This window comes from Microtus pennsylvanicus, chromosome 8, assembly GCF_037038515.1.
Source record: "Microtus pennsylvanicus isolate mMicPen1 chromosome 8, mMicPen1.hap1, whole genome shotgun sequence".
NCBI lineage: Eukaryota > Metazoa > Chordata > Mammalia > Rodentia > Cricetidae > Microtus > Microtus pennsylvanicus.
In genome coordinates, this window is record NC_134586.1 from 72,519,281 (window position 1) to 72,543,824 (window position 24,544).

General features: G+C 45.0%; 1 protein-coding gene across 1 annotated transcript in view; it reads left to right on the forward strand.

Moving 5' to 3' along the window:
- The window catches only part of Dnah6 (dynein axonemal heavy chain 6), a 182,621-nt gene that overhangs the window by 71,803 nt on the left and 86,274 nt on the right, over positions 1 to 24,544 (forward strand). Inside the window, exons 32-42 of the mRNA XM_075983804.1 lie at positions 1,075 to 1,223; positions 2,140 to 2,247; positions 4,599 to 5,154; positions 6,053 to 6,175; positions 11,509 to 11,691; positions 13,412 to 13,555; positions 15,976 to 16,197; positions 17,203 to 17,350; positions 20,180 to 20,337; positions 22,818 to 22,949; positions 23,890 to 24,061. Of these exons, the coding sequence (XP_075839919.1) occupies positions 1,075 to 1,223; positions 2,140 to 2,247; positions 4,599 to 5,154; positions 6,053 to 6,175; positions 11,509 to 11,691; positions 13,412 to 13,555; positions 15,976 to 16,197; positions 17,203 to 17,350; positions 20,180 to 20,337; positions 22,818 to 22,949; positions 23,890 to 24,061 (2,095 nt within the window). The remainder of the gene's footprint in view (positions 1 to 1,074; positions 1,224 to 2,139; positions 2,248 to 4,598; positions 5,155 to 6,052; positions 6,176 to 11,508; positions 11,692 to 13,411; positions 13,556 to 15,975; positions 16,198 to 17,202; positions 17,351 to 20,179; positions 20,338 to 22,817; positions 22,950 to 23,889; positions 24,062 to 24,544) is intronic.

Here is a 24,544-nt window from a genome sequence, read left to right on the forward strand (position 1 = left end):
AGCAGACTCTATCAGGGCTCCTGTGCCGCCTGTTCATCCGTCTCAGCACTTAAGCTGACTGGAGGCGCCTTTGAAATGAGCCGCCATACAGCCTTTCTTACATAATCACCTACAGTGTGAAATCCACAGTGGCCTAGCCGCAAAAAAGGCAGAAGGCAATGGCTGGGCTGCACGATCCAAGCCCTGCTTCCGAGCTCACCTGCTGTGGTTGGGGCAGATCACTGGTGTGACGGGTAGAAGGAACACTCCGTTCCTACCTCTGCTGTGGAAGACAAAGATTTAGGCTGCAAAATGGCTCAGCAGACAAAGGCACTTGCCGCCCTGAAAACCTGAATTCAATCCCTGAGCCTTTCACAGGCATGCAATGACACATGCACAGCCACACACCACGTTCTCTCTCTCTCTCTCTCTCTCTCTCTCTCTCTCTCTCTCTCTCTCTCTCACACACACACACACACACACACACACACACACACTAAATTTAAGTATAAGTAAAGACAGCAGCTTTCTAGGCTGGAGAAGGGCTGCAAACCTTTGCTTAGGTTGCCTTAACTATAGAGAGCAAATAGTAATTCCATCTCACCAGAGTAGCTCTCCTCAGTATAAAGAAACCGATTCTTGCTTTTGTGTTCAGAATTTACACCACCGTTCAACTCTGTATGACCACTTTTAAAAGCTGATCACAGCTGCTCCTCATGCCAGCGGTCACCAGGCTCCATCACTGCCTGTAGAGCTGGCAGAATCACTGCTCACGGCCCTGACGGTGCTCTACCTGTCACTCTTCTGGGACACGGGACACTCTTCTCATTCTCTCCTTTACTCTTCTCCATGCTGTTACAAAATGTCTGTCAAGAACAACTGATGGAAGAAAGGTTTGCGTTGACTCACAGTTGCGGGTACAGCAGGGATAACGTTGATGCGGGAGTGCGAGGCAGCTGGCCGTGTTACTACCATGTTCTTTGATAGTTGTCTCCTCACTAAGCAATAGAAAGGTGTGATGTCTAGGGCATCCATATCAGGCTACTATGTTGAAGGCAAGCCAACATAAGCACTGTGTTCTATTTTATCTCCTAGGTAATTCTGTATTCGGAAGGCTTTGAATCCAGTAAGATACTAGCTAGAAAGATGACGCAGATGTACAAGCTCTGCAGTGAGCAGCTGTCCCAGCAGGATCACTATGACTTTGGCATGAGAGCTGTCAAGTCTGTACTGGTCATGGCTGGGTAAGAAATCCAAAGGGAGATAGCTCAGTCCCTAAAGTGCTAGCCGCGCTAATGTCGCATCCTCAGAAGCCACGTAAGAAAGCAGAGCATGATGGGGCATGCTTGCAATCTCAGTGCTGAGGAGGCAGATCTGTTGGCATTCAGAGAACGCAACTGCATCCCCACAGATGCGACTGACGAATGCACAGTCATCGATCTATATGACGGGGTGAGGGCGACAACAGGGCTCTGCCTGAAGTTCGCTGCAGAGAAGACAGACTAGCCTATGGCGGCTTTCTAGAGAAGAGGCTAACTGGGCTGCTTTTGTGGGAGAATAAGAGCAGACAAGGGTTTGAAGAAATAACTCAACATGTAGAAGCACTTTCTGCTTGTCCAGAGGACCTGAGTTTGATTCTCAGAACCAACATTGGGTAGCTTATTACTGAGTGTAATTCCAGCTCTAAGGGATCTGACAGCCCTCTTTTGGCCTTCGTGTGTGTGTGTGTGTGTGTGTGTGTGTGTGTGTGTGTGTGTGTTTCTGCATGCGCACACGCAGAAACACACACACACAAATGAATAAATAAAAGACATATTTTTTAAAGGAGCATGCAAGAGAGAAAGGCAGGGCATCCTGGACAGAGGGAACAAAAAGTGCCAGGGAATTGAGCCGTTGTGATACAACCCACGGGCTCCAAATCCAGCCTGAGCAGTCTAGATTGCTAGGGGAGGGTATTTGAGACAAAGTTCCTGTCACTATCCTCTAGGCTTTATAGCCAACGATGGACTTGTTCCTGAGCCGTGAGAGAGGCAAATCAACACACACAGGAAGACAAGTCTTTAGCAGGAGTCTCCGTGGAGTCCCTGACCTACAACTTTAGAACATTCTATTTTGTCTTCCATTCCTTCACTGTCGTCTTAATGGTTCTCTTGCATTTAGGTCTCTAAAGAGAGAGAACCCAGACCTAAGCGAAGATGTGGTCCTCATCAGAGCTCTACGAGACTCCAACTTGCCGAAATTCTTAACCGATGACGCTCTCCTGTTCAGGTAAGTTCCCAGGGCTGGGGCGGGGGGGGGGCACTGCCAAAGAGAGGGAAAGAACGTGGCTCCCGGAGTTTTCTGTCTCTTTAAAGCCAATACATTTCTCTTTTTGAGATGTGTGCATCCCTTTAAGAATCACAGCCACAGGTGACAGCGCTGACCTGTGAACCTGACCACTGGGGAGGGGTAGGAAGATCTGGAATCGAAAGCCATCCTGGGCTACATGAGACCTTATCTCAAAAACCCAAAACTAAAGAAAAGGAAATAAGGCCAGGTGGTGTTGGCGCGTGCCTTTAACACCAGCACTCAGGAGGCAGGGGCGGGCAGAGTGAGTTAGTTACAGGACAGCCAGGGCTGTGACACAGAGAAATTTGTCTCAAAAAAAGGAAATAAGCACTGTTTATAACAAATGAGCTAAACTTATATCATTATTGTAATTACCTTTTGTTTTTCAAAACATTGGTCACAAAATTGCATCATTTTATAAATTCTCAAATTTCTGATCTTAGAGAAATTTCTAGTCTGAAAACAAGTCAGGCTTGGAATTCAACATGAACGTGACTGCTTGAATCAATTCTTCTTAAATTCATTTAATTTTGTGTTTCTCCAAGTTCTATGTGTAAAACCTTACTAAATGAAATAGAAGGTAAATCCGTCCCACAGAGAACAGCCCTTCCTTGCCTTTCACCAAGCAGCACTCCCCAGGGGCCGTCAGTTTCACTCTTCCGCTTGCTTTGTTATCTGCTCCACACTTTGCACCGTGCTTGTACCATTTCCTGGTTTGTGGGCTTGGGATATTGTGTGACTAAGGCCAACAGGAACACACAGCCCGTCTTTTTCTTTCTATCCATCCCCTCTGCACAGTTATCTGCAGCACCACTTGAGCTACCCTTGAGCTTATGATCCTCCTGCCACAACTCCTGAGCCCTGGGGCCACAGGCGCGGGCTGTCGCTTGTTCTCTAAGTGTTTGTTGTATGAAGCCTTCTATCCCGCTGAAGCTTGCTCTTTGACTATTTGGTTTTACTTTTTACCTTACCAACTTTTCATAGTTGTAAGCTTTCTGTCTTCCTTAGAAAGAGCTCCTCACCACAGTGTGCGAAAGTCACCCCTTTTTCTTCCATCTGGGACTTTTGCCACTTTATGTCTCCATTTGGGAATGTAAAAATATAATTTTATTTTAACTTTAAACATTTCTTCTTTGACACTGCACTGTGTGACACAAGGACATTTTCACGCAAGTCTGTATTGTACATTGAGCACACCCCCTGTGGCCTTCTGCCCTCCCCATCCCCTCCTGTTAGTCTCCTTTGTTCCTCTAAAGAGTCTACTTACATGTTCATGTCCACATGCATGTGTGCACCTCCGGTACATCTGTGTGTCTGTTGTGTGATGGTGACTGAGCCTCTTTCTTCACGGGAATGTCTCCTCTCGACTATTTCTCAGGGTTTTCACAGTCCTTCCCTCCCTCCACTTTGAGCTCATACTGATTTTCTAATTTATTCATCTTTGGAAGTTCTCTTTCAGTGTTTCAATCACATTCACCCCCTTCCCCAGCTCCGCCCAGATGACCTCCCTCTTGCTACCCACCTAAATTTATGTCCATTTTTTAAAGAGCTAAGTCCAGTTTGTGTTCCCCATATACTCCAAGGCGTGTGACCTTCCGCTGCAGCATGCTCCATGTGGAAATTAGTAAAGGGCCTTGATGTGGGCAACTTTCATGGGAGGGAAGAGAGGACACAGTGGTGTAAAGGGTTAATCAGAACAATGGGAAGGATAACATGGAGGTAGGAGAGAGAGAGCACGGTATAAGAGGATGAATGTGTAGGGATAGTTAATACTAAAGACCTTTTGAAAAGGCCATATGGAAACTTACTACTCTAGAAGCTTCTGAAATATGTACATTTCCCTATATAAAAAGAGTTTAAATGGAGTTACCCTATAACTGGCTGCCAAAGCCCCTACTAATTGTCTCTTTTAGTTTCCATCTGATTTTTCTCTATATCCACATATATTCATAAGCATATGTAATACTTTAGGGAAGCAGTGGAATGACAGTTTTAAGTCTATTGATAAATTCAACAGCTAGGTGTGTGGTACTGTGCTACTGTGCACTGTGGGCCATACAGAAATGAGTCCTAGTGTCCATCCTGAAGGAAGTCCTGTTGTGTAGGAAAACTACCAGTCCGCTGAGCAGGAAATGAGATCACACAGGAGTTCAGAACAAAGGATGGATCCTGCATAGCCCAGGACAGACTGGTAATGTGGACGGTCAGGAGCCCGTTCAGTTACCTACGACAAGTGTGGGGAGTCTGGAATGGCTGGTGGCTCCTAACTCATGTCATTTCTGCTTTGCCAGTGGGATCATATCTGATCTTTTTCCTGGAGTCCAAATCCCAGAACACGACTATGGCATTCTGCAGTCAACAATCGTGGACGTCATGATTGGACAAAACCTTCAGCCTGAGTTATGTATGGTCAAGAAGGTTATACAGTTGTACGAAACTATGCTGGTGAGGCATGGTGTTATGTTAGTCGGACCAACAGGAGGGGGCAAGACCACAGTTTATCAAGTATTAGCAGAAACTTTAGGGAATCTGGAAAAACTCAACACGGGCAATTCTTTCTATCACCCTGTAAAAACCTATGTTCTTAACCCGAAATCGATCACCATGGGTGAGTTGTACGGGGAGGTCAATAACATAACCTTGGAATGGAAGGACGGTTTGATGGCGCTCAGCGTCCGAGCAGCCGTGAATGATACTTCCGAAGATCATAAATGGATAATCAGTGATGGACCGGTGGATGCTCTCTGGATTGAAAATATGAACACAGTGTTGGACGACAACAAGATGCTATGTCTGGCTAACAGCGAAAGGATTAAACTCACTCCTCAAATTCACATGCTTTTTGAGGTAAATGCATGTCTCACCGGGAATGTCCACCACCGTCAAAAATAACTTTCTTTACAGTGGTATATCATTTTCACCATTTATCCGTGGGTATTTTATTTTTTTGCTGAGTACTTACAAAATGATCTTTTGTAATAGATTAACAACACCTGTCAGAAGTTTCTATTTCTCTATAAAATAGAAGTAGGATTAATTCTAGTTTCACTTGCTCTTTTTTTTGGAGGCAGATATGTATGTGTCTTACATAATTTTAATTTCTAGGTAAAAAATAATGTTAGGCATTCTGTGAATAAATCATTCTACTGTGCCAGGAATGGACACTACCTTCTTTGCCCCTTTGTGAGGGACTGTGAGATGGATGAGAGGCAAATGCAGCTTCAAAAATTCACAGAAAATACCGCCTGTACCTTCTCCACCCACCAAATACTGAAAACATCTGCCATGTGCCGTACATGTGCCTAGATGTCAGGATACAAGAATGACAAAAGACAAGTAACTAGAATAAAAGGAGGAAAGACCATTCCTATTTTGTATGCAGGTGTGGTGGAACACACACACACACACCTGTAATCCCAATAGCTTCCGCACAGATGGGTGGATCTCTGTGAGGTTCAGACCAGACCAGTCTGGGCGATGTGCATAGACCCTGTTGAGAGAGAGAGAGAGAGAGAGAGAGAGAGAGAGAGAGAGAGAGAGAGAGAGAGAGAGAGAGAACTGATAATGTTCTCTACCTTAAACTCTCTCCTAACTTCCCTGTTCCTTTTCAGATTGCACACTGCTCTTCTGCACTTTCTACATAATCCCTTTCTGTGTTAGCTCACACTTTAAAACTGTGACTCATTGCTACTGAAGTGGAAAGGATATGGAAGTAACCCCTTAGTTGTTTCTTGTTTGACTTTAGGTACAAGATCTCAAGGTGGCCTCTCCTGCGACTGTCAGCAGATGCGGAATGGTGTTTGTGGATCCAGAAGAACTCAAGTGGATGCCTTATGTTAAAACATGGATGAACAAAATGTCCAAAAGAGTAAGTATAGCCAGACGTCCTCCCAAGTCTCCCTGTATGTATTGGGGATAGTACTGCCCAGCAGGACAAAAATGTGAGTCGCTCTAGTGGTGTTTGTGGTCAGAGGTAGCTTGTCTCTCTCTCAACAAATCCCTGGATCCTCCAAGAACTTATACACACCCCATAAGTCTGTTCTACACTCCCTCACCTGCCAGCTGCCTTCACTCTGCCTCCTGACCTCTCCACCCTGCCTCTCTGCAAACTGGTTCCTCTTAAGGACCAACATGAGACGCTCCCTCAGTCCCACCATGCTCCCTCCCCCACTAAGAAAAACCAACCCAGAACAAGTTGAGACAGTGAACAAGACTTTGCAGACAGCCTGCTGGGTAATCAAAGGAAATCGCAATAAAGAATCTTTAAAGTCAGACACTGATTGGCTTTTGTGTTCAAGGCTTTAGGAGCCTTGAACACCTCTGAGAGCCAGAAGGAAAGAAAAGTGTATTTACCTCTTGCCTTGATCATAGGCACAGTACTCATTGTCACCTCCAGGATACAAGGTGTAAGGTATTTCTGATGTGTTGTTGCGCTGATGTGATAGGCTTGATGTAATCAGTGCGCCAATACCAATGCATTGTTTTTAGCTGGAGTGCAATGCTTACGGCAGAATTCACTCTGCATTGTACAGGGCATAGGGATTTTAAACACAAAACTTCATGTATCCACCATTATACTGCTTCACCTCACTCCCCCGAACTCCTCTGCGCTCTGCCTATTCATGCTTCCATCCCTCAGCCTAGGACTCAGTGATCTTTCACAGCCCCTGTAGATCCACCATTCCTAGAAACCAGACAGTCAGGATCATAGATTCGACCTTTTGGAGCCAACCTTTTATTAGCTTGGCCATTTCAGGTATCTCATGTCTTTCATGGCGTGATGTCTCATTTCTTTGTAACACTGAGTAATAATATTTCATTGTATGGACATACCACAGCTCATCTATTCACTCACCTCCTAAAAAACACTTTGGATACCTGGAGTTTGAGCAATTATCAATAAAATTGCTAAAGGCACTAGTATGTGGATTTTTCCTTGAAATTTTGACTAGTTTATATCAATACATAAAAGTAGAGTTTCTAGATTGGATCTATATACTTGGCTTTGTAAGAAGTCTCCAGATTGTCTCCTACAGTGGCTGTGATCTAGTATTCACACCAACAGTGGAGGAGAGCCTGTTAGTATTCACACCAGCAGTGGAGGAGAGCTCCTGTTAGTATTCACACCAGCAGTGGAGGAAAGTTCTTGTTAGCATTCAAACCAGCAGTGGAAGAGAGCTTCTGTTAGTTTCACACCAGCAGTGGAGGAGAGCTTTTGTTAGTATTCACACCAGCAGTAGAGGAGAACTTCTGTTAGTATTCATACCAGCAGTGGAGGAGAGCTTCTCTTAGTATTCACACCAGCAGTGGAGGAGAACTTCTGTTAGTATTCACACCAGCAGTGGAGGAGAGCTTCTCTTAGTATTCACACCAGCAGTGGAGGAGAGCTTCTCTTAGTATTCACACCAGCAGTGGAGAAGAGTTCTTGTTGCTCAAATACTTTCCATCTTTTGGCATTTTTGGTGCTTTGGGTTTTATAGAGCTCTGGGCAGGTACAACAGGATCTTGTTTTAACTTGTATATCTATATGTCATCTTTGCTAAAGTGTGTATTAGGGAAGTTTTACTCACTACTTAAGTAGGATTGGTTAGTTTATTGTTTATCAAGTGTAGGCCTATGTGACACTCTGCAGGGGGAGAAATCTTTGTACGTTTGTTTGTTTGGGAAGTTTTTTTTTATTACTCTTCTCTCATACAATACATCACAACTGAGTTCCCCCACCTCCCCTCTCCCCCAGATCCACTCCTCTTCCATTTCCCTTCAGAAAAGAACACACACACACACACACACACACACTCCCTTAGGGATAAAAACTAAAATGGCTTATCAAGTTACAATAAAACTAGGCACAAACTCTCATATTAAGACTGGACGAGGCAACTCAGTAGGAGGACAAGGGTCCCAAGAGCAGACAAAAGAGCCAGAAACAAGCCACTCCCACTGTTAGGAGTCCCACAAGAACACCAAGCTGCACAACAGTAGCATGTGTGCAAAGGACCTACCACGAATCAATGCAAGCCCTGTGAATGTCGCTTCAGCCTCTGTGAGCCCCTATGCACCTTGTTAGTTTCTGAGAGCTGTGTTCTACTGGTGTCCTCAACCCCTCTGGCTCCTACAATCCTTCCGCCCCCTTTTCTTTGGGCTTCCCCAAGCTCCACCTAATGTTTGTGTTTTGTTCTCTATATCTGCTCCCATCAGTTGCTGGATGAAGCCTCTCTAATAATGATTGGGATAGACACTGGTCTATGAGTATAGCAGAATATCACTAGGGATCATTAGGCTGATTCTTTTTTCCAGGTCTCTGTCTGGCCTATCCAGACTCTGGTTCTTGGCCATCCAGGCAGTGTCTGGCATGGGCTCCCTCTGGTGGCATGGGCCCCAAGTTAAAACACTCATTGATTGGCCACTCTCACAAGTTCTATGCCACCATTACCCTAGCGCATTTTGCAGGCAGGACAAATTGAAGGTTTAAAGTGTTATGTGGTGATGTTTTGTCTGTGCTGCCATGAATAAAGCTAGCCCAAAGATCAGCGTGCAGAACTAGCCACACTAGTCAGCCACAGAGGCCAGGCAATGGTGGCGCACACCTTTAATCCCAGCACTCAGGAGACAGAGGCAGACGGATCTTTGTGAGTTCAAGGCTACCCTGGGCTACATAAGACTGAATCTGTTGAAAAGGGAAAAGAGCTCACACCTTTGTTCCCAGCACTTGGGATCACAGGCCTTTAATGTCAGCACTAGGGAGGTAGAGATGGCAAGTGATATGGCTGAGCAGAAAGAGAGCTATAACGTGGGAGGAGACAGGGGCTCAGGATTCAATTTGAGGTTTTATAGAGACAGCGTTCAGTCTGAGGTTTCATAGGGACAGGGTCCCCCCTTTGGCCTGAGGATTTGGTAGAAGAAAGAACTAGTGACCGGTTGCTCTGCTTCTCTGATCTTTCAGCATTAAGCCCTATATCTGGGTTTTTCTTATAAGACCAATTAGAATTCATGCTACAGTTTTGTGGCTGGGTTGGTGTCCCAGGACAACTACTGAGAGCCTCGCCTGGTTACAGAAGATGGCTGGTTCTGCACGCTGTCCTCATTACTAGGAATCTTCCCTGGGGTCACTCTTTTAGAATCCAGGGTGTTTCCACTGTACTAGGTTTCCACATCACCCCCATTTCCAGCTGTTTCTCCCTGTTCTCTTTCCCTCCATCGCCCACCACCACTTGATCCTCATTGTTACCATTCCCAGGCATACTCAGTCTACCCATAAAATCTGTTGTTTCTCTTTCTAAGGACATCCATGTGTTCTCCCCCTGGACACTTTTCGTTACTTAGCTTTCTGGGTCTATGGATTGTAACATGATTATCCTTTACTTAAGGGCTAATATCCACTTATAAGTGAGTACATACCTTGTTTGTCTTTCTGGGTCTGGGTTAGCTCACTCAGAGTGATTTTTTTCTAATCCATTTGTCGGCAATTTTTTTAACAGCTGAGTAATATTTCATTCTGTAAGTGTACCACATTTTCTTTATCCATTATTCAACCAAGGAACAGCTAGGTTGTTTCCAGGTTCTGGTTATTACAAATAAAGCTACTATGAATATAACTGAGCAATATCCTTTTGGTAGGATGAAATGTCCTTTGGGTATATGCTCAAGAGTCACGGTATAGCTGGGTCTTAAGGTATACAAATTTTCAATTTTCTGAGTAGCTACCATATTGACTTACATAGTGCCTGCACAAGTTTGCACACCCACCAGCAATGGAGGAGTGTTCCCCTTGCTCCACATCCTCACCAGCATGAGCTATCACTTGTGTTTTGATCTTAGCTATTCTGACAGGTGTAAGATAGAATCTCAAAGTCATTTACTTTGCATTTCCCTGATGGTTGCCTGGATTTCTGGTGTTGCCCTTGGTTGAACAGGGGGTCTTCATCCAAGCTGGGGGCTGGGACACAGCAAAGAAGAGGGAAGGGGGATTTGGGATAGTGTCAGAGCTGTAGGGAGAGGTACCAAAAGAGTGGAGGAGGTCTGCAGGCAAATGGCCTACCTAGAGTTCTGGCGGCCGACACGGCCTCTGGTCCAGCAATGTGTCCTGCCTAAGTTTTCCTACCTGTTGTTCTGGCTGATGTGGCCTGCACTTGAGCAAGGGATGTCTGCCTGGGTGAGGGACTGGGACTTGGTACCAGGGAGGTGGGGGTGACTGAGAATTGGGTCCGTGGAAACTGAACTGAGGGAATGGGAGAGTTCCATGGGTGGGCAGCCTGCCTGTTCTTCTGGATGGCTTGGGCTGCTCTTGAGCAGGGGGTGTCCCTCTGAGTTGGGAGCAAGGACATGGTAACAGAGGTGGGACTTGGGGGAAGAGGGATGGTGAGGATTGTGTCTGTGAGACTGGAGGGAGTGTGATGGTCTGGGGTGGTAGGCCTACCTGTTCTTCTGACTGGCATGGCCTGCATTTGAGCAGGGGATGTCTGCCCTCTTTTGTCCATTTTGATAGAACCTCTGAGCACTACCTAACCAGGAAGTGCAGTGCATCCTCCACTGCCTACTCTGTCTTCTGTGCATCCCCACTGAGCCATGAGTTTCTGCAGACTTTGTTTCATGCTGTGTGATGCCCAAACCCTTCGATCTAAAGGCTACTGAACACACTAGACACATAGATTTTTAACATCCCTTACTGAATTTAATCAGGATTGTAGGACCAGAGAGGTCAAGGACACAACAAGAAAACTCACAGAATCTACTAGCCTGGGCTGATAGGGGTTCACAGAGACTGAACCAACTACAAGAGAGCCTGCATGGGACTGGCCTAGGCACTCTGCATATATATTACAGTTGTGTAGCTTGGTCCTCTTGTGGGTCTCCTAACAGCGGGAACAGGGGCTGTCTCTAACTCTTTCGTGGCTTTTGGGACCCCTCAAACTGGGTTGCCTTGCCCAGCCTTAATACATAGGGAAGTGCTTAGTCTTACTGCAACTTGATATGCCATGTTTATTGATACTCACGGGAGACCTGCCCTTTCCTAAACAGAAAGGGAGGAGGAGTGGATTGGGGGGAATGGAAACAGAGGGGGTGAGGGAGGGACTGGAAGGAGAAGAAGGAGGGGAAACTGTAGGTGAGATGTAAAATAAATAAATAAATTTAAAAACACATAGATAAAACAAAGAACAAAAAAAGAATTTATTCAAGCATTATTTATTTGTTTTATTTCAGCTGAATGAAGAAACCCAAGAATATTTACTGAACCTTTTCAATCGTTATGTTGAGGAAGGGTTACAATTTATCAACAAAAAATGCAGCCAAGCCATCCCGCAGGTGGATATCAGCAAAGTGACCACACTCTGCTGCCTCCTGGAGTCTTTGCTGCTTTCCAAGGATGGAAGTATCCTGTCAATGGTATGAAGCTTTGCTTTAAATTGTGTGTGCGCATGCGCGTACATGAATGTACATGTGTGTGTGTGTATGTATTGAGCTAGGCATGGTGGTGCACGCCTTTAATCCCAGCACTCAGGAGGCAGAGGCAGGCGGATCTCTGTGAGTTTGAGACCAGCCTGGTCTATAGATTGAGTTCCAGGAAAGCTAGGGCTATTACACAGAGAAATCCCATCTTCAAAAACTAAATAAATAAATGAACAAATGGGTAAGTAAATGAATAATACATAAAATACTTTGGAATGACTCAATGTTTAAGAACACTGGTGGCATATGTATATACGCATACAGGCAAAATACTCATACACATAAAAAGACAAAAAAGTGTGTGTGTATGTGTGTTGGTGTGTGTGTGTTAGGGTGTGTGTTGGTGTGGGTATGTTGGTGGATGTGTGTTGGTGGGTGAGTGGTTGGTGTGTGTGTGTTAGGGTGTGTGGTGGTGTGGATGTGGGTGTGTTGGTGGATGTGTGTTGGTGGGTGAGTGGTTGGTGTGTGTGTGTGTGTGTGTTAGGGTGTGTGTTGGTGTGGATGTGGGTGTGTTGGTGTGGATGTGGGTGTGTTGGTGGATGTGTGTTAGTGGGTGAGTGGTTGGTGTGTGTGTGTTAGGGTGTGTGGTGGTGTGGATGTGGGTGTGTTGGTGTATGTGTGTTGGTGGGTGAGTGGTTGGTGTGTGTGTGTGTGTTAGGGTGTGTGGTGGTGTGGGTGTGTTGGTGGGAGAGTAGTTGGTGTGTGTGTGTGTTAGGGTGTGTGGTGGTGTGGATGTGGGTGTGTTGGTGTATGTGTGTTGGTGGGTGAGTGGTTGGTGTGTGTGTGTGTGTTAGGGTGTGTGGTGGTGTGGGTGTGTTGGTGGGTGAGTGGTTGGTGTGTGTGTGTGTGTGTGTGTGTGTTAGGGTGTGTGGTGGTGTGGATGTGGGTGTGTTGGTGTATGTGTGTTGGTGGGTGAGTGGTTGGTGTGTGTGTGTTAGAGTGTGTGGTGGTGTGGATGTGGGTGTGTTGGTGTATGTGTGTTGGTGGGTGAGTGGTTTGTGAATGTGTGTTGCTGTGTGTGCATATGTGAAAATCAGAAAATAACTTTGGGGGGTTGGTTCTTTCCTACTAAGGGTTCAGGAATCAAGCTGAGGATGTCTGGCTTAAGTGCTTTTACCCACTGAGCCACTTCACCAGCCCTGCATGAAGCCTTCTTCTTACTACTAAAAAGCTACAAAAATACTATTGTTCTATGAGAGTCTTTGCCAATAAAACTCTAAATTTTCAGAAATTTGATCATTTTATCTTATTAATTGAATCTTCACGAGACTAATGACTGCATTTGATTCAAAGTTAGAAGGGATACCAGAGAGCCTGTGATATGTTCCTCTACTCGACTCTTAATACCCTTGTTGTCTACAACATTTCAGGACAACAAATGCTCAATCTGCTTAAAGACAGCAAAGAGCTAAAAATTAAGTTACAATGCACAGCTACAGTCAGCTGCAGGGTGTGCTTCCTACTGGTGCCTGTCATTCATGTTTCCTCATCTTCCATCACGTAGACAAGGGAGTGCAGCCGTGTAGGACCACTAAATAGAACACGTGGGATGCCCAGTTAAACATGTATAATAAAGACGAATCCCAAACTTGACAGTTCAGGGTTTGCTTTTCCTTAGAGAGTAAGATCTTTACACTGTCTCTCTTTGTACTTTCAGGAGCAAATGAAGCTGAACACATTACTGTGCCAGACTTTCGTGTTCTGTTATTTGTGGTCTCTAGGTGGAAACTTAACTGAAAATTACTGGGATTCTTTCGATACATTTATTAGAACACAATTTGATGATAATCCTGATGCGAGGGTAAGGACCAAGTGGAGGTGACATCATAGCTTTAAATCCTTAAAATTTAAAGGTAAAACTTTAAGAGCGTTATGTTTTGGGTCGAAGAGTAATACTCATGGGGTTAAACAAACACTCCAGAAAATGTAACCTAAGCTAAAGGTTTGAGTTAATAGAACAGAATTTCATTTTAAGTAGGAAGAGATGTGCGGGCAGGGGAAGCAACAACTTTAAGATCTTTAATCCTATTCACTATGAGGATTTTAAAAAGTTGTTCTCTTTCAGCCACTGACAACATCTATTGTATAAAAAAATTAAAAACAGGAAAACAAGCAAATAAGAAATCTTCTGGTGTGCTTCCGGGGCCATTTGATATTAACAAGGCAATGTACACCAGGCTCACCTAAAACTCACTGAGATCTGACTGTCTCTGTCTTCTGGGTAGTAGTGTTAAAGGTGTGTGCCACCTCTAACAAAACAAAGAATTTTTTCACGATATTTCAGTTACTCCATAATCTTTGCCTTCTGCAGAATCCGTATTGACTATCTTGTATTTTAGGTGTTCCCAAGCTGTAGTTTGCACATCTGTCGGAATGGAAGAATATTTTATTTTTCCTCTTATTACCTTTTGTTTTATTTTGAAGATGTATTTACTTTTATTTTATCTCTATGAGTGTTTTGCCTGGATGTATGTATACACATCACATGTGTACTGTGCCCATGGAAGCCAGAAGAGGGAGTTGGATGTCCTGGAACTGGAGTTACAGGTCATTGTGAGCCCCTATGCGAATGCTGGAGACTGAACCTGGCTCCTCTACAAGAGCAGCAAATGCTCCTAACTGTCAAGTCACCTCTCCAGCCCCTTTTATGAGGGTCTTCTTAGTGCCCAGTCTTCACTTGGACATAGGAACCCTGCCACTACGTAGAGAGGAGGAGTGGATTAACAGTAACCGGGATCGTGATTTGACAACCAACCTGACACTATACTGTAATAAGAAGCAATAATTATTTCATGTTCATCCCCCAGTGCAACACAAGAGAAAAAAAGTGTTCAAATATTGTGAAGATAGACCAAGCAACATGAGGATTATTAAAGCTAAAGAAAGTTATAAACAATAAGTAAAACAGGGAAATAATGAGAAAACAGAGAAAGGCAAAATCTGACTGTAGTGAGTAGGAGCTGCGTCCCGCCACCCGGATAGCTTTACACCCGAAATAATTACACAGAAACTGTATTCTTTTAAACACTGCCTGGCCCATTAGTTCCAGCCTCTTATTGGCTAACTCTCACATCTCGATTAACCCATTTTTAATAATCTGTGTAGCCCCACGAGGTGTGGCTTACCGGGAAAGATCTTAACCTGCGTCTGTGTAGGGTGGGAGAATCATGGCGACTGACTGACTCGGCTTCTTTCTCCCAGCATTCTGTTCTGTCTGCTCTGCCTATCTAAGCTGCTGTCCTATCAAAAGGGCCAAGGCAGTTTCTTTATTAACCAATGACCTTCCTCCATCATCTGACTAAGCAAAATAAGAATTAAACAAAGAAATTAAGAAGTTTATATGGGGCTTGGAATAGAACTCAGAGGTAGAGTGTTTTCCTAGAAGAAAAAGAGAGAGAGGAAAGGGAAGATGGGGAGAAAGGAGAAAGGACAGAAGGACAGAAGGAAGGGTGGAAGGAAAGAAAAATGAGATTCAGAAAATAAAAGACAAGTGAGGTTAAAGTTTTAAAATCTTGGTTCACTATTTCTTCCTAATTGGAAACTCCAGCTCCTGGATTGTCTCCTGAAGGTGAGAGAGCAGATGCCTGTATCTTAAATGAATGCCTCTGTGGGATTCCAATCCGTGGAACTGGCCTGTCTCCCTTTACTATTGAGCAGGGGTCATCTCTCCTTCGGGGTTTCTCAGCCAGCAGCAGGGGCACACTCTGGTAATGCCCATCCTGCCCACTACTCTCTTCTTTCTGCATGTGTCAGATCCTGATGATGAAGGCTCCAAGGGAGTCGAGCTGTTACACACACAGACAAGTAAACATACTCACACAGACATATAAATAAAAATGAGTAAAATCAATATGTAAATAAATAAATTCCCACACACTGTAAGATGGAAACAGGAGGATCTCTGGGGCTTGCTAGGCACCAGCCTCATTCCACGGTCAGTAAGACATCATCTCAAACAAATAAGGCCAAGGATGATGGCTGGGGACACCAGTGTCCTCCACTGCCTCTGCATTCACCCACGCCATCACATGTCATGTGCATCATACACACATGAATGAATGCATTGCCACTGCAGTTAAAAAGGAAAGAATTAGCCTATGATATCTGAAAAAACTCTTAATAGCAAAAACGAAATTCAGTGCTACGTGTGCTCTTTGCTTTTATGAGAATGTATGTTTCTGTGGGTCAGTGCTGTCCACTGACACTGGGTTCCTATTTCAGCTGCCCAGTTCTGGGGATCTGTGGAGCATTCATGTAGACTTTGACACCAAACGCTTGGACCCCTGGGAACGTATCATACCCACCTTCAAGTACAGCAAGGAGGTCCCATTCTTTGAGATGCTCGTCCCTACAACAGACACAGTGCGCTATGGCTATCTAATGGAAAAGCTGCTGGCAGTCAACCATTCGGTGTTGTTTACCGGAACAACTGGAGTTGGCAAGGTAGGAAACGGGCCTCGGGTAAGAAGTGCTATCAAAAGTGAGGGACTGTGGAGCTGGGGTCGCCGGCATCGGAAATAACTCGTGGTTTCCCATGTTTAGCTTGCGTCACTTTTCCAGGAAGGGTTTATCTCTGCAGAATCTATATAGACCCGAGGATTTCCCCAGGGTTTATCGGTTTCTGCACGCATCCTCGGGTTGGTGTCATCGGCCAGGTTTTGAGTTTAGGGACATTTCTATACTTCTGCAATGGTCTCACAGTGTCTGGAGAGAAACTGCCCGGAGCAATTGTGTTCCCCAAGGACTGTTGATGAAGGTCATTCTGTCCTGTTTCCTACTTAATTTTAACTGACACAGCCACAACTTTAATGTCATTTTAATTTGGGGGGGGGCAAAGAAGAAAATACTTAGAGGAGTCCACACACACCAGGATTCACTGTTTCCTTCCTATATTATCACTAAGAGATGTGGGCAAGCAAGATGGCTCAGCAAATAAAAGAGCTTGTTGTCAAGCTTGGCTACCTGGGTTCAGTTCCCAGGACACAGGGAAAACCAATTCCCGTAAGTTGTCTTCTGGCCTCTACACTTGTACTCCATGACACACAGACACCCCCACATACATGTTCACACATGAATACATATATACACACAGACATGCTCACACATGCACACACGCACATATGCATGCTCACACATACACAATAAATAAAATATCAATTTTTAAAAAATTCCAATAAAGAAATGTAAGTCTACCTCAGTTTCAAATTGGTCTGGGTAGTAACAACTTTTTCTGAGTTAAATCTGAGTAAAGTATTTCTTTGTTTCTAACGACTATAACTGAAATCTCTGTCCACGCTAAAAGAATCCCAAATAGTTCTGTCTACGTCCAAACCTCCTTCTTTTATCCTGTTTCTTGTTCACTGTGTTGGATCATGACAAGTGTAGGCTATGGAAAAAAGTACCATATTGACTATGAAATCAGTTAACATATTCTTTTTTTATTCAAAGTCTGTTATTGCAAAAGGATTGCTGAACAGAATTCAAGAACCAGCAGGCTATGTCCCTGTTTACCTGAATTTTTCTGCCCAAACGTCCTCTGCAAGGACACAAGAGATCATTGAGTCAAAACTGGAAAGAAAAAGAAAAAATATTCTAGGTAAGACTGAGTCATCATTGCAGTTTTCCCCACATGAATTATTCATTTAGCCGGTAGGGTGCATACAAAGAGAGCAAGCTGAGGAAACCAGACTTGCTTTGCGCCACCCCATTCTTGTATTGAGCAGCCTAGTCCTCTGAGGAAAGCGCTGGTTGGAGGGCCGTGCCTCAACACAAGGTCATGGGGAGCTCAAGTAAGGAGAGTCTGCTAACGGTCATTTTTCTCATCCAGACAACTCACTGTCAACTGCAAGTCATTTATTTCTCCCACCACTGTGTCAGCAAACCGCCTGAAGAAGGCGACTTGAAGGAAGAAGAATTTGTTTGGGCTCACAGTTTGAGGGAGGCAGTTGATCACGATGGGGAAGCATGGCGGCAGGAAGAGGCAGGCAGCCACACCAATCTGCCGTCAGCAGGGAGAGGGGTGAATGCTGGCACTCGCTTGCTTTCTCCTCTTTTTGTTTCTCATTTAGTCTGAAATCCCAGTCCATGGGATTGTGCCACCCACATTTAGGGTCGATCTTCCCTTCTCCATTCTCACAGACACACCCGGAAAGTGTGTTCCCCCCCCCCCCAGGTGATTTCAAGCGAAGCCAAAGTGAAGATTAACCGTGACAGTCACCATCATGGTCAGCCCAGACCATCCTCAGTCTCTGAGACTTCATGGCTCCCCTTCTCTCCATCAAAGGGCCTCAAACTGACTCCCACTTGTTTAAGACCAGCAAAGGTCTTCATGTATGACCCATGCAGTGTCTGGGTTTGGTTGGAAGTAAGCATAAGATTGAGTTTGTCTTCAGTCAGTGTTTCCAGCCAAGTTCTAACATCTCCCTCTCTTTCCTTTATTAGCTCATTTTTGTTTGCTTCCTTGATTTTTTGCTTGTTTGTTTTTTGGTTTTTCAAAACAGAGTTTCTCTGTTGCTTTGGAGCTTATCCTGGAACTTGCTCTGTAGAACAGGCTGGCCTTGAATCCACAGAGATCCGCCTGCCTCTGCCTCCCAAGTGTGCCACCACCACCCGGTCTAGTTTTGTTTGTTTGTTTGTTTGTTTTTAAGCATAATTTTCCTGTTACCTTTAGATTGTTTCAAGTCTAAGCCAGTGTAAAACATCAACCCCAAGCCTAACTGAAAGTCAGCTCTTATCTGTGTTGTAAGTCAGATTTGCAGCTCCAGGACCTATCATTGAGGTAGCATGGGGTGTTTTTACTACTCCTAGAGATCCTGATGTGTAGGTATAGAAGATGGAATAGACTAAAGTTTTGTCCCTCACTAACATTTAGATTGTCGCTATGTACGGCCCCTGCTTCTCTGGCGCTGGCTGCTCCATGTCCTCTGGGAGGGCCGTGCAGGAATGAGTTCTTGTGAGCATCCCTAAAAGAGCAGTTCACTGGTCAGGCTTCAGCCTCCTTCTGCAGCGCTGCCTGAGGTTGATCTCAAGGTCTCCGCCTCCACTCATTCCTATCCTCCAACAACACAAGCTCTAGCTCCTAGGTGCTGGACTTCACTCAGCAGAGCCCACAGCCCTCTGTACTGGGCACCTGAGAGAGCTCAGGCTCAGCTGCTTTCCACATGGTCCGTCATGCTCTGACCTCCATATACTAACAGTGGGGCCACCAGCTGCCTCCCTACTCCTCTTGGTTCTCCTGTCCTTGCTTAGCTAAACACAGCGCAGCAGATGCCAGTCTAGGTTTTTGGCATGAGCTCCCCATTTTTAATGAATTACTCTCTTAGGTCTCTTCTTCCCAGTATGGTCTTGCTACATGGCTTCTCTGGGGCAGAAGATGGTGTGGAGCCCTGAATTAGCTTTGGTTGCCTTGGAATTGCCACCTAGCATTTATCCCAGCCACGGGGCTGTAGCTGTTGTCCCAAGGCCTGAGTGCCAGAGGGGTGAACTCTCACCTCCTGTGCTTCCTTCCCACTGTCCAGGAATTCCCATTGGTGAGGCTGGGATGGTTTCAAACATCAAAGCCTGTTTTCTGTATGGGGATGATGAGGTGGTGTTCATAAATGGAAACCTTTAGTAGCTGTCTTAGTTAGGGTTTCTGTTGCTGTGAAGAGACACCATGACCCCAGCAACTCTTATAAAGGAAAACATTTCTTCGGGAGTCAACAAAGAGGTTTAGTCCATTGTAATCATGGTGGCGTGCAGCAGACGTGATGCAGGAGCGGTAGCTGAGTTCTACATATGGATCTGTAGGCAACAGGAAGGGACCCTGAGCCACTGACCTGGCTTGAGTATCTGAAACTTCCAAGGCCTCAGTGACACTTCCTCCACATAGCCACGTGTGCTCCAAAAAGACCATGCCTCCTAATAGTGCCACTCTCTGTGGGCCAGTGAGGGCCAGTTTCTTCCAAACCACCACAGTATCCCTCTACTTCCTTCTGTGGAAAGGTAATTCCCTTCCTCCTCCGTGCTCAGATGCTCAGGTCATCTGGTCCTCACATCTGGAAAGGTTCAGACCTCACTAGGGAGCTAGCATCATCATCATGTGATTCTGAGACTAAGGGTGGAGAACCATGTCATATGACAGGACAATGCGAGTGCTTTGATTCGTTCTCTATCTCCTGGAAGAGGTGAGTGAGGAGATCCCTCATGACCCCAAATGCTGCAGTGTTTCCACTCCTGGAAGAGGTGAGTGAGGAGATCCCTCATGACCCCAAATGCTGCAGTGGTTCCACTGCTTCTCAACACCATTCCACCAAGGACCGAGCCTCAACATGAATTTATTGTAAGGACAAATCGTTTTCAAACCACCACCACCAGAACAACAAAATGGCCTTCCATTTTCTAGTGACATATTTTGATTCTTTTAAAACTGTTTTTCTCTTCCCAGGAGCACCAGGAAATAAGCGTGTTGTAATTTTTGTTGATGATCTGAATATGCCCCGACTGGATCGCTACGGCTCCCAACCACCAATTGAATTGCTTCGGCAGTATCAAGATTTTGGTGGATTTTATGATAGAAACAAACTCTTTTGGAAAGAAATACAGGTTAATTTTAGATTTTACATTAATTGATGTGTTCAAATATAGAATATCCTTTGTCAGAGCTACTATAATACTGGGTATTATAGTCTGGGTAGTTTAATCTATTTTTTCATAATTCTGAAGGCTAAAAGTTCAAGATTAAGGAGCCAGCAGAATCCATTCCTCTAAGACTTCCCTGCTTGATCTGTAGATGTCTTTCTTCTCCTCAGGTCTTTACATGAGTCTATTAATCTGTTTTCTATTACCATGGGTGGGGTAAGTTATAAAGACATTTACTATGGATTGTGGTTTTGACCACTTGTGGTGACATGTGATCTTGTGATGACAGCTTTCCTGTTTCACCATTGGAATGGTGCAAGTGGTAGGTGACACTGGGGAGATCTGTACAAATGTCTCCTCAACCCAGATAGGGAGCCAATGGTGGACCAAAATAGAGATACCATCAGAATCCAACCTGGTAAACCCATGAATGCATTGGGCTTACTTACAGGTGTGGTTATAGGGTTACTTACAGGAACGTGAATGACTCAAAGGCAGCTGCGGGGTAGGATATATTCCCAGCACTTGGGAGGCAGAGACAAGTGGATCTCTGTGAGTTAAAGACCAACCTGGTCAACATCACAAGTTCAAGTCAGTAGGGTCACAGCGTGAGACCTTCTCTTGGAAGGAAAAGCAGGGGCAGCTGCTTCACCTGAAGCTCACCCCCACTCCCAGCATGGTTGACAACTCATGGCAGCTGGATCTGGAGTTTGATGCACAACTTGCCGGCAGCTCAACATTCCAGAGCATCTCCTCTCCTCATCAGTCCTTACTACCTATAGAACCTTGGGATCCAGGGACCCTGTGAATCTAGTAAGCTTTGGTACTTCCTGAAACTTGTGAGTTGTTTATGTCCTGGTATGATCAAGCTTCCTTTAAAACTTCTTGAGAAGCAGGTGGGAAGCTATACAACAGCAAGGCATCATGTGGAGAAATAGGAGGAGCATGGACCTTTTTTATCTGTCCCTAATTTTAAACACAAATTAGGACTTCAACACATTATTTCTGGGTAAATTCAGTCTATAGAACATGGCTTTGTGTTTCTTACCTTTAATTCAGCTCATTTCGTCTACAATGAGTTTTTGCCATGCAGCTTTGGGGGACAAGGGGCAAATGAGATGGTCCTCGCCTCCCAGAGAACTGAGTTTGGGAGAGTAGACAGACATCTGTGGTGAGAGATGATGAGTAGGGGATGCAGAGAGAATTCAGGGTTGGGATTAGGTTGGGTGTGAGAGAAGCAGGGGGTTGGGAACTTAGGTTATAAAGACAGAGCCAAGGGAGTGAACACTTTCCATCTCATAAACAGGAAGTCTGGGATGCCCTAGGTCTGTAAAATGTGACACTGGAACAGCAAGAGGAACAGAACTCACATCTCAGAGGGATGTGGGCCTATGATGGAGAGTCTGGGTTTTTCCTCTCTGTGACGGGAAATCTTTGAAGCAAGTGTTCTAGAAAAATCTTCTTAACTGTGGGAAAGGAATGGTTTAGAGAGGAGGCAATAATAGAGAATCTGTAGCCCCTAAGAGGAGAACAGATGAGAGTCGGAGCCCCAGGGTGGTGACAAGTACAGTCAACATGTCATCAGCAGTCCTTACGAATCTGGGGGAGAATGGGGATCCTGCATTGACTGCCTGCTCTGTTTCTGTTCAGCAAAAGGCAGCTTGCCATAGTAAAGACAAATTGCGGCAAACAATTTATGTCATTTAACTCTCCCAGCATCCCTGCAAATCAAAGGGTGTTACTAGCTTGAAGACAAACAGACACAGCCCAAATCCTATATTCTTTGGAATGTATGGGCTATCCAGTGTAACTATTTCTCTGGTCACTTATTCCTTTTCATTTCAATGGTCATTATCTGAAGTCAAGCCCTCTCTCACACAGGCTTCTGAGGCCCATAGTCTGTATCTCCTAAGGATATCCGCTGGACGAAACTAACACATTGAACGGATCTCCAGATTCCTAGCTCTGCTCCCTGATCTGCAGACAGCCAGAGTGGCCTTTTACTCTCTACTGTTTGTTTCTAAAGATTTAAATGTAATTTTTAACTATGTGCCTATTTGGGGAGCTTGTGCACATGCCCCATGGAGTCCAGAAGAAAGTGTTTGATCTCCTGGAGCTACAAGCAGTTAGGTCACTTGATGTGGGTGCAGGGAATGAAACTTTGCAACAGACTAAGATCCCGTGCAGAACAGAAGTCATTCTTAAACACTGAGCCATCTTGCCAGCCCTGACACTACCAACTGAGCAACTAAGTTAAGCATCCAAGACCTTGATTTTTCTATCATAAAATGAGGGTAGGAATAGTGACCTCAGATAGTCTTGGGGTTGCAATGCTGGTTCATGATAGGTCCTCAAAAGAATGTTGGTTCTGAGTCTCGATATTAGGGGGAACAGTCTTATCTCTTCCTCTGCAGACTGACTCAAGTGACTTTTTCTCCACACAGGACGTAACAATCGTATCAGCATGTGCACCTCCAGGAGGGGGCCGCAACCCAGTGACACCCCGCTTCATCCGACACTTCAGCATGATGTGCCTCCCGATGCCCTCAGAGCACAGTCTAAAGCAGATTTTCCAGGTGAGTGTGGACTCTAACTAAAGCAAGATGGGGAAAAAAAAAACACGTAACATGAAATCCTTAAATCTCATGGTCAAAATTGTCAACTGGGTTTCTAGAGACCCCTCCGTTTCTTTCCTAAGGATCATGTGACCATGGACACCCAGAGAGCAGGTGATGGGTGTCTGAATCTTGATTTTGATATCTGTAGCCACACCAGCAGACCCGTTAGGGATGCAGACAGTTTAAACATTTCATTTATTGTTAAAAAAAAAAGGCAGATCTCTTCCACTGTCCAGCCCTTACCTTTTCTCACACTTCAGACATAGCCTCCAAGCCTGGGTCTTCCCTTAAACCACATACCATTCCGGGCAGCTCCAGTTCAACACATCTCAGACTGGCCTCAGACTCTCCCACCACTGCTCTGAACAGTCATCTTTCTCCCACCTGTACTAGCCTTCCCAAGGGACAAATTCCTCATCATTTAAATGAGAAACATATTGTTGCCTTAAGCTATAAGTGCTCAGAAATGTCCAAATGTGAACCATGATTCTGAAAAGTCTGATGATGAAGCATGAATCAGGGAAGGCATGTCATTGCCAGTCACCCAAGGCTGGTCTTGGAGGACGATTCAAATTGACAGAGAGCGAAGCAGTCCCAGGAACAGAGAGTTCTTGAGTGAGCAGAGCCACAGAGACAGAAAATGGGAAGTCCATAGTCAGGCACATATCATCTATGAATCCCACTCAGCCAACCCAAACAGCCACAAACCACAAGAAAGAACTTGTTCTTGAGTATATATTCTGAAATGAACAAGGACTTGACACACGGACGTCTTTGTGTTGGAATTTAGCATTCTAGTTGCACTTAGAAAAGGTATCAGTACTGGAGTACTTGAGAGCCAAATATTTGGGTTTTTTTTTTTTTTAAAATCTAACTCTCCTTACATTTTTGGTTCTAGGCCATCTTGAATGGCTTCCTGAATGACTTCACGCCAGCTGTAAGGCAAACTTCATCAAACATTGTGGAAGCTGCAGTTGAGATTTACAACAGGATGAGCATCGATCTCCTGCCAACCCCAGCCAAGTCCCATTACGTCTTTAACCTGAGAGATTTATCCAAGTGTGTGCAAGGTAGAATACTGGACCTTAATCCTTGGTTCTGCATTTCCATTGTCCTCACCAGCTCTCTCAGAATCATGGCACCCAGCTGCCTATGACTCAACTAGGCACCCTACATGATGCTTCTCAGATGGCCACATGATGAGATCTAGAATCTCCCAGGAGAGGGTCTTCTTGCCATGATGGTTTACTGAGGTGGGTAGACTTGCCCACTGTGGATGGTACTGTGTTTGAGATCCAGACTCTGTAAGACGGAGGAAAGAAGCTGGGCACAAATTTTATTTCTCCACTTTCCTGTCTCTGCTACTGGACTGTGGATGTGTTATGAGCAGCTGCCCCAAGATCCTGCTCATGTGACCCCCCTGAAGAGATGGACCATTACCCGGAACTGTGTGGAAAACCAAACCCTTCCTTCTTCCTACACTGCTTTTGTCAGGGTATTTTATCACGGCAGCAGGAAGGTCACTAGGACACAGCGTAGCTTATTCATGTCCC